We start from the raw sequence: 9,641 nt of genomic DNA on the forward strand, positions 1-9,641 counted from the left end.
CTGGCCACCATGTCTTGGTAGTGGCACCACATCATGGTCCTCGTTTTTATCCTGTATTCCTCAAGCCAACGCCAAGAATCACGAAGATTCCATTCACCAAGTCGTGGTGGGATTACCACGTTGTGGTGGTTGGAAATCTGGCTTTTCTCAAAACTCGAAATTCGTCCAAAATTATGTCTAGTTTTCAGATCATTTTGAATCGCCTTAATCGGAGTTACAAGTCATGAAATATGGTCAAAATACCGACGAGGGGTCAAGCTGTCCAACAACATCCTTCTTGTGTCTTTTTCTTGCCTAAGCTCACATTTTCCTGCTTCCAACTTCCATATTGCTTCCAACCATGTACTTTATGCTACATAACATATATTAAACATAGTAAGTATTTTTGTTCTATAATAAGCATAAGTATAGCTAAAAATATTAAGATATGATGTAAAAAATTTATGTAGATATGCACATATCATGCATTCTACATCACCAAGATCGGTTTTTCACATAGTCGTTGACTCTTCACTATTTATTTTTTGCAGGGGTTCTAAGATGGTTTACTTACTTCTTTATGTTGATGATATAGTTTTGACGGATTCATCTACAGAACTACTTCAACACATCATTTCATTTTTAGCAACAGAGTATTCCATGAAGAACCAAGGTGATTTATCATACTTTTTGGGCATGACTGCAACACAAGATAATAAGGGTATATTCTTATCCTAACACCAATACGCGTTGGAAATATTAAAGCATGCTAACATGATGAAATGCAACCCATGTTGCACACCAGTTAACACAGAATCTAAATTGGATTCTTCTGGTGAGCAGGTTACATACCCGACTCTCTATCGTAGCCTTGCAGGTGCTCTCCAGTATCTCACATCCACTCACCCAGATCTATCATATGCAGTTCAACATATATTCCTATTCAAGCACGACCCTCGCGAACCTTACTTTCATGCCCTCAAGTGCATTTTACACTACGTCCGTGGTATACTGGACTACAGGCTTCAGCTTTATCACTCCCCTACTACGAGTCGTATTGCCTATCTTGATGCAGATTAGGGGGATGCTCTGAAACACGCCGATCTACCAGCGGTTAATGAATATTTTTGGGTGACAATATCTTATCTTGGTTATCAAAACGCTAGCATACAGTCACTTGTTCTAACGTAGAAGCCGAATACCATGGCGTGGTAAATGAAGTTGCCGAAACTAGCTGGTTATGAAATTTGCTCCGAGAGCTACACACACCTCTCCCTAAGGCAACAATTGTCTACTGTGATAATGTCAGCGCAATTTACTTCTCTACTAATCATGTTCAACATCAACGCACCAAGCATATAGAGATGGAATCCATTTTGTGTGTGACAAGGTTACAACTAGTCAAGTCAAAGTTTTTCATGTCCCCTCCAGTCTTCAATACGCAAATATCTTCACCAAAGGGCTCCCTACATATATTTTCACCAAATTTAGGACCAGTTTGAGTGTTTGCTCTAGATCTCCCGCTCAAACTGCAGGGTGTATTAATGTATATATGTATTGTATTGTATGCTTATAGCCTATTAGATTGTTAGCCCACTTGTAGCCCATTTATTATGCTCTCTATTTGTATTTATTGAGGATGTATCGTACAATCCTATTATGGGAAAATATTGTTATTCACATTGCTGACGTGTGATTGGTCTAAAGAAAAAAAAGGAGATGGTTGATTCATCGATCTTACGGTGTATCTGAGAACTTTTCAGAAAGGCGAAGAAGCATGTTCTTGACCTGCATAGAGAGGAGAGAAAGAAGGTTTTACCATTTTTAGCATATCAAAATCAAAGAATAAATTTTTTTAACAGATCAACATAACTTTAAAGAAAAAACTTAATACCATTTTTAGCAGATCGACAAAACTTTATGCCTCTGAAAACAAACAAACAAACAAACTCAGGACCTAGTATTCAAATTAATATGGTATAATAAATGAACATCAAATAATTGGTAGTTGAATAAGTATTTTTATTAATATAAACGAGATAAATCATTTGAACTAGTGTTTGGACCGCCCACGTGCTGCTGCGGAAGCCCAATATGTTCAAAAACGCATCTCGACATGGTTAAGGCATTTGGGAGAAATTTATTACAAATGAATCATAAAAGTATAAAATAAGGTTTCGAAGAAAAAAAATTATGTATGAATGATACATACAAAATGAAGTTTGAAAATATATCTTAAACATATTAGTCATCATTTAGATAAAAAAAAGTAATATTAATAAAAATGAAAAGTATAAAAACAATTATGTAAGAGACAAAAAGATATAACTTTATATTAGTAAGAAATCAAAATTATAACTTAAAATTACCAATAATTTAAATTTAAAATTATGAAGATAAAAACTGTATAATCAAAGTTATTTTAGGGTAGAAAATATAAGGGAAAATGACACAAATGCCCAACGAACTTTCTAGGGTTTATCATTTTAGTCCCTAAACAATTTTCGTGACCTTATGAGGGAACGAAATCGTTTTTGTCGGGTCGATTATATCCTTTTGGCCAAAGTAAAGGGGTCACCTGGTTACCTCTTTGATACATTGATATTTATTGACCAATTTTCCTATATTGACTTTGAATTTTCCCATAAGTTGACCCACATATCTCTCTCTCTCTCTATCTATCTCTCTCTCTCTCTCTCTCTCTCTCTCTCTCTCTCTCGTCTTCTTCCCCACTGCACCCTTCTTCTCTATTTTCTCTCTTCCATTCAGAGAACCTGCAACCCAAAATCAAAAAGGAAATGCATTCCCCATTGTTGTTATACTCGTTTTTGTTGCATCGTCATGACCAACAAAACAAATTCAATTATCAACCCTTCGACTTTGAATTCTTACGGATGTTACTTTGAGTTGTATGTTGTTCATCGGAGGTGCCTTTGATTGTGAGGATACTTTAACTTACTGCCGGTGTTCATGACGTTTTCGACATCGTTCCGTTGACAACAGTGAAGACCACTTCAAATCCAGCAGGAAGCTTAACAACCTCATCGTCGTGGCTCATCCACCTGCTTTTCACCGATATTTTTACCCTTGAACAATCCACCATAATCTTTCACGACCTTAATCATCATCTCCCCATACTCTTGCTTCTAACCAATCGCTACTTGCCCACCCAAATTTTGCACAATCAACTGCAACTTGTAACAAATCCCCAACACAATGATGCCTAATTTTTCAACATACTCCACAAAACCATCTGGTAAACAACATGCATTTTTGCATAAACTGAATGGGGACCGCCAAAAACTAGATTCACAAAGTAAAAAACATAAATTGGATATGCGAGATGGAGATTGAGTGATTGAGATTTTCATTTTGCCCAACTCAAGCCTCCAGTGTACTAACCAATGCTTCTCTGTGTATTATAGTAATCAAGCAACTTTAAATTAACAAGGATTACAATCAATGAACCAGGCTTCTCTCACAACTCCCTCTTCTTTAATCGATTGTTGGAAAAAGATCAAAGGTTTAAAGAAGATCTGATTTTCCACAAATTATCACTCGTCCATAGTAGCATTAAGAGGCAATAACTGAATTGATTAGAATGGAAAAAATGTCGATCGGAGATTGAATGAGGGCTCTGACTAATTTTTTGGGGTTGTTCCATCGAAGAAAGAAGAAAGTAGTAGATAGCAAGCTTGAAGAATGATAGTCCGACGGAAGAAAACTTGGTAATTAAGCAATTTTCCAAATAAACTTTTATCCCCTGTTTTTTCTTCTTATCTCATGTTCGGTGCACAAGGTGCATGAGAGTAAATCATCTCCTATGATAGTGTGATTATCTATGGTAACAGAGAAATGGTCAAAATGTGATATTACTTTCCAATATCTGATGTGACAATTTTTAACTATTTGTCAATAAAACCGGGGAAAAGAGGTGAAGATGGTTAAATAAACAGGTTTCCTACTGCTTCGTTATCTTATTAGGCAAAAAAATAAATTAAATGGTTAAATGGGTAAACACTAAAAACATTATAGGGTCTATATGTCATTTTCCTATAATATAAATGTGAAAAGTTTACCATTATAAGAACTATTTCCAAATAAAATCTTATTTGCATTTTGTTAAAAAAAATCTTAAAAATTATAATTGGATAGGAATTTAGTAATTTTGGATATGAAAAAAAGAAAATTCCAAATTAACAGTAGGATAAGATTTCAAATCTAAAAACCAATACCCTTAGCCAAGATTTTGAAAACAAAAATGGGATAAAAAATTAAAAAATATTACCTCAAAGAGAGGAAAATAAACAAAACATTCAAATAAAAAACTTATAAATGTTAGAATCTTGATAACTGAAGCGAGCAAAACAAAATGAAAACGAAAACGATACTAAGGATGAGACCGATGGCAATACAAGTACATTTTCTGGAACTCTTTTGCAAGTCTTTTGTTTCCACCAATTGATCTATCCCACGTCGGACAAATGAACTTGCATGGGCCACATGACTCTCGATGTCGTTCAGTTGTTGTCCTTGAGCCTCAACTAACACAGCCATGTCCAAGAAGATCTGGTGTAGTTCGATCAGATTCTTCTCTATTTCCATAATTGCATCGTGTCTTTCTTGGATTTCGGAGATCGTGTCCACGATTTCACCTCGACCCTGTTCCTGGATTGCTTTCTGAACAAAATCTTCTGCTTTTCCACTAGCTATCAAACTATCAATTAACTCGTCATTGGGTTTCTCACCGGTGATGGTGAAGTATCTTCTCCCCATAGTCTCCTTGTACTCATCGTTGATTTCAACTCGTAACGCCTGAAAGTCATCCATCATGATCTTGAGCTTCTTACCCAGACCACCGACGACGGATGTCCGGGTCCGGTCAGCCGACGACCCAGGTCCACAACCTGCGATTTTCCGGTGTTCAAGGTTAGACTTTTCAAGGGCTTCTAGCTTTCCCTTGATGTTTTTTGCATGCTTTAACACTTGTGTGAAATTTGAATCCATCTTGGATCTGAGCTGCTTCATCTTACTGGCATTTTGGATCGTCTTGCTCTCTTTGTTTGAATCTTGTAGCTTTTTGTAGAGATTTTCAACAATCATCATGTCTTGTTTCACATTCTCGACGTCGTTGAAGAACTTGTCAAGATCAACTGTTTCATTTTGGACACCACCCCCACCCTGTCCACCCTCTATGTCGTCAAGGTATGCTTGTTTCTTTAAATCTAGATATTGCTTAAACGAATTAGAAAATAAATCGTTCATGTTGTGTGAAAAAAGAATTTGAGAGGTGGGATTTTGGGTATAGTTTCTCTTCTTTAAAGAACAGATATCTTTATGCAAGATTAATGAAGAAGAAGAAATGTTGTCATGTTGCAATTGAGATATTGGAGAGCCATTAAGTTTTGCAAAGTCAAAGGATATGATTCTTTGCATATAATTGGCGTCCAAAATATTGTGCGGAAAAATACATAAACTATTAATCTGATTTTTTATGTTATTTTTTAATCAAAACTACTTATACTATAAACCATTAATAACGATTGAGATGTCCGTTAAAAAAATGATTGAGATGTGTCATCATTTATTTTGTTAAATCACTCTATATGGTTCTCATAATTTGTCAAATCATATATTTGTGTTGCTAATTCGATCAAAGTTAAGCAGAAATTATGTGAATAACATAGATAACTTTTTATATGAATATGTAATTAAAAATTAAAAATTAATAATATTAAAAACAAGTACGTTTTTATAAGAAAACAACTAATGGTATGAAATCTCAATTGTTTTTATAGAGAGCATGTTCTTGATTTTATGCCTACTACTATGAGCCGGGTGATCAACATAGAACATGGGTAGCACTAGCTAGCGCTTTCAAATTCTTTATTTATGGAAAATTAAGGATCGATTGTGGTGACTACCTTCATCAATAATGTGATATATACTTATGGATCAAAGACATGCCTACAATAACCCAATACAATGAAAAACAGTACGTACAACATATATTATATATATCTAATACCACAATCAAACATGTAACTTGGATCGTATAAACTTTAAAAAGCGAAATTAATTACTAATAGTCCTTTGATGAATATTTCAGCAACCAGATGAGTGGTTGAACATAATAAACAACTAAAATTTGAACAAGAACCATGTCACAGAATGTAAATCAATCTTGAGATACAGGAGTTGCTATAACTAGATAGAGTTTCCAAAGTAAAATGTCAAAATGTTAAAACTAATTAATCTCGCCATTTACAAATGACGTCGAGTTTTCTTTGGATGCACATCATATGTTGGATGGTATTTGTGCATGTCGGGTTCAGTTACAAAAATTAAAGAGTGAAAGGGAACTTTTAATTGCTACTCCAATATTATTATATTGTTATCTTTATAGAACAATAAAATATACTGCTTATTGGTTTTATATATAGTAGCTTTTTGAAGTATCGAAAGTGATACATAAGTATAAAATTCAAACTCAAAGTGTTTATTTGGTTCGTCATGTACAAATTCCAACTTCTGAGCTAGCTAGGCTTCCAATTGTTACGATCATTACTTGTGTTTGTAAGTCATGGGGCTTACATAGCGGTTAATTTGTTGTCATTGTTGCTGCTCTTTTAACGAATCCATTGTAATAAGGTTACACCTTAGATCCCTCTCTTGGATCTGTTTAATCATATTACACAATAATAAATTTAATCAAACATGTCACCTCATGATCAAATAATTAAATAGTGTGAGTCATAAACTCATAATTCATAAGTAACCAAGAAATTAATTATATCTCTTACCTCTAATATTGAAATGACTCTTAAATGCTCTGAACATTCTTGTAGCAATGACTTCTCCAGGGTTACAATCTCTACTAGCTCTGATAGTGTCATAATGGTGTTAGGTGCCTGTGTCATTAATTTACAACAATAACAAAGAGATATTATATGCACTTTGTACACAAAAAATAGTTCCACAACACATAATAATAATACAAATGAAAGAGTACATTGGCATCTAGGAATAGCTTACCATGGGAGAAATTGAAGATAAAACGGACTTGATTGTGTCAACCAAATCTGATGTGTATCGAAAAGCGATTGAAGCTGATTCAAGATCCACCTATACAAAAACCTTGCACATATTAATATTTACTTTATGAATCATATATATGGTTTTCTTGTTAAACTAAAGGATTTGTTACCTTGGCTCCTTCAATAAGGGGTATGCTGCAAACTACGGCGTGTAAATAATCTTTCATCATGGAAACATTCACAATGTGTCCCCTTTCAATGTTTCCCCATGCCTCTAACATTTTGGTCTAGCAAATAGTCGTTGATCATGAATTAAATGAATGTAAAATGTATACTTGATCAAATTATGTTGTATATAGGTAATAGAAAGATTACTGACTTGAGAATGTAGGATCAAATTAAGCTTCATTTCTAGCTTTTCTTTTTGTAGTTGTAACCTCTTTTGTACTACTGATTGTCGCAACTTTTCCAGACTCTCCCTTGTATATAACAAATCATTCTGCAATAAAAGTATATTTTGATTAAAAAGGAGTCTGTATATATAGAACATACGTTCTCGAATCTCGACAATCTATCCTCATATATTTTATGTTTTATAATGATTCAGTTTGAAGGTCAATTGTCAAATAAACTAAAGGTGACATAAATTTGATTTTAATGAAGAAGTGGCATACATACATACCTCACATTGGACAACTAAGTTATCATGAACAACTTGTGCTCTAGCATTCGCATACCTCCACTGCATCCAACTATTCTGCAGCAATCTCAACTGATGAATATCCTCTATTGTATCTTTACCTGATTCCGAACACAAGGAAGAACGCAGCTTTGATCCTCCTTTCTTACCCTTGATCAAATCCAAACCCATATGCAGAAGATTCTTCTTACCCTTGGATGAACTAGGAGGCTTGGAGCTTGAAAATGATGGATATATCGGTGATAATGATCCCGATCTCGATGGGGATGAATCCCATTCATGTGGAGAAGACACAGAATTTGCCCTTTTCATAGCCGTCTTAACCCTACATTTCTTGGGAGAATTATGCATGGATGTTATTGATGAGTTCATGTACTTCGATGAAACTTCATATCCAGAGTTCATAGAACTCAGTGTGGGTGACATATATGACGCTAGAGAGTTTTTCCCAGAACCAAGATCACTTATTTCTGAATTATCGGTGGAAGAATCCAACTTCATCGGATAAAATGGTGATCTCCGGCGAAGAGCGTTTTCATCTACTGATAATCTCCCAGGCTGTATAACCTGGTGCGAGTCAAAAAAATCTGATGACTTCGAAGAGGAAGATGACGATACAGAAGATGAAATGGATGATCTTCCCGGAATAATCTTTCCGATGCCACTGTAAACGGGCGTTCGATGCTCGTTGAAGGAGCTTTTTATACTGGAATGACTCTCCGAATGTCTGAATTCCCTGCAACTTTTTTGTTTACTAAGAAACATCGAGTATCCGGATCTTTTGACACCATCTTTTATTTCGTTACCAAGGTGACCGGAAAGAGTTGTGACAGCGGTGGCGGTGGTGTTTGGTGGATTTTCTTTCTGTGATTTTGATGAGCGGGAAGTAGAAGAAGGCCATAGTCCACGAATAAATCCAGTATGTTTGTGTTTGGCTGATGATGATTGTTTAGGGTTAGAAAGAGTATGGTTATGGTTTGGAGATTGTGGTAGTGATGATGGTGTGGCGATGGGTGAAAGATACCGAGAGCTCACTTCTCGTTCTCGCGACTTCTGCCGGCGAGTTTGATCGGAGATCATGGTGAAGAGTGTGTGTGTGGGTGTGGGTGTGTGTGTGAGTGAGAGATTTGCGTTTGTTGGATATGTTGTATTTGTGAGAAAGTTGAGAAGAAAAACAAACTTTCCGCTCAAAATATGCAGGCTAAAAAGGATACTGCGCCTGCGAGAAGGTGAAATTACTATATTATCCTTGTTGGTCATTGTATCCTTTCCGGTGACAAGGGTAATAATGGAATTTTATGTGATTTGAAATGTGAATTGCGAATGAAAATATAGAACGGACAATTTGAAGTATTGAAAAGCCGGCATCACAGTACTTAAAAATCGTAAACTTTGATTTTTTTTTTTTTTTTTAGATAAAAACATAATATCTAGTAAATGTAAAATCGTAAAAATAATACTTACTAAATTTTAATATGAGATAGATATTCAACAAATGTTTGTTGTTAATGTATGATCAAGTGTTAAACAGATTATACGTATAGTTAGCATATTCTTATCACTTACTAATTAAACGGACATATAAATATTTAATATATTTGCTTTAATTGTAAATAAATGAAACTGGTAACCAGATTTCCAAATGTCTAGTTACACATTTTGTCGAAGTTATGTTTGTACATTACACACTATATTTAAGTATTAATCACCACCTAAAGATTGTTGACATGTCCACTATCAATCTTTTATCATATATCTTATGCATCAAATCATTCTCAATTAAATAGATAACCTAAGTATTTAATGGTTGGTGTTAATATATCGTAAATTTAGATGAAATTGATTCGCATGGACTTACATCTACAGTAATATCAATGTGACACAATTAAAAAAAAAAAAAAAAAAAAAAAATTTAAAAAAAAAAA

At 34.6% G+C, this 9,641-nt stretch overlaps 1 protein-coding gene and 1 pseudogene across 1 annotated transcript; both read right to left on the bottom strand.

Moving 5' to 3' along the window:
- Positions 1-4,294: 4,294 nt before the first annotated feature.
- LOC145035479 (syntaxin-124 pseudogene) lies at positions 4,295-5,322 on the bottom strand (annotated as a pseudogene).
- Positions 5,323-6,148: 826 nt separating this feature from the next.
- LOC145033557 (QWRF motif-containing protein 3-like) lies at positions 6,149-8,864 on the bottom strand. The gene is made up of 6 exons (XM_078982144.1): positions 7,699-8,864; positions 7,396-7,515; positions 7,187-7,303; positions 7,015-7,104; positions 6,783-6,890; positions 6,149-6,657 (listed from the first exon to the last, which is right to left on the bottom strand). The coding sequence occupies exons 1-6, from the start codon at positions 8,794-8,796 to the stop codon at positions 6,592-6,594; spliced, it is 1,599 nt and encodes a 532-aa protein (XP_078838270.1). The 5' UTR covers positions 8,797-8,864; the 3' UTR covers positions 6,149-6,591.
- Positions 8,865-9,641: the final 777 nt, after the last annotated feature.

The sequence above is a fragment of the Lactuca saligna genome, chromosome 3, assembly GCF_052625555.1.
Source record: "Lactuca saligna cultivar CGN05327 chromosome 3, ASM5262555v1, whole genome shotgun sequence".
NCBI classification, from domain to species: domain Eukaryota; kingdom Viridiplantae; phylum Streptophyta; class Magnoliopsida; order Asterales; family Asteraceae; genus Lactuca; species Lactuca saligna.

Coding starts and splice junctions, on each gene's coding strand:
- LOC145033557 (XM_078982144.1), bottom strand. CDS start 8,796: ATGATCTCCGATCAAACTCGCCGGCAGAAGTCGCGAGAACGAGAAGTG. Junction 7,516..7,698: donor ACTTAGTTGTCCAATGTGAG/GTATGTATGTAT, acceptor CTTTTATTGCAG/AATGATTTGTTATATACAAG. Junction 6,658..6,782: donor GAGTCATTTCAATATTAGAG/GTAAGAGATATA, acceptor ATGATTAAACAG/ATCCAAGAGAGGGATCTAAG.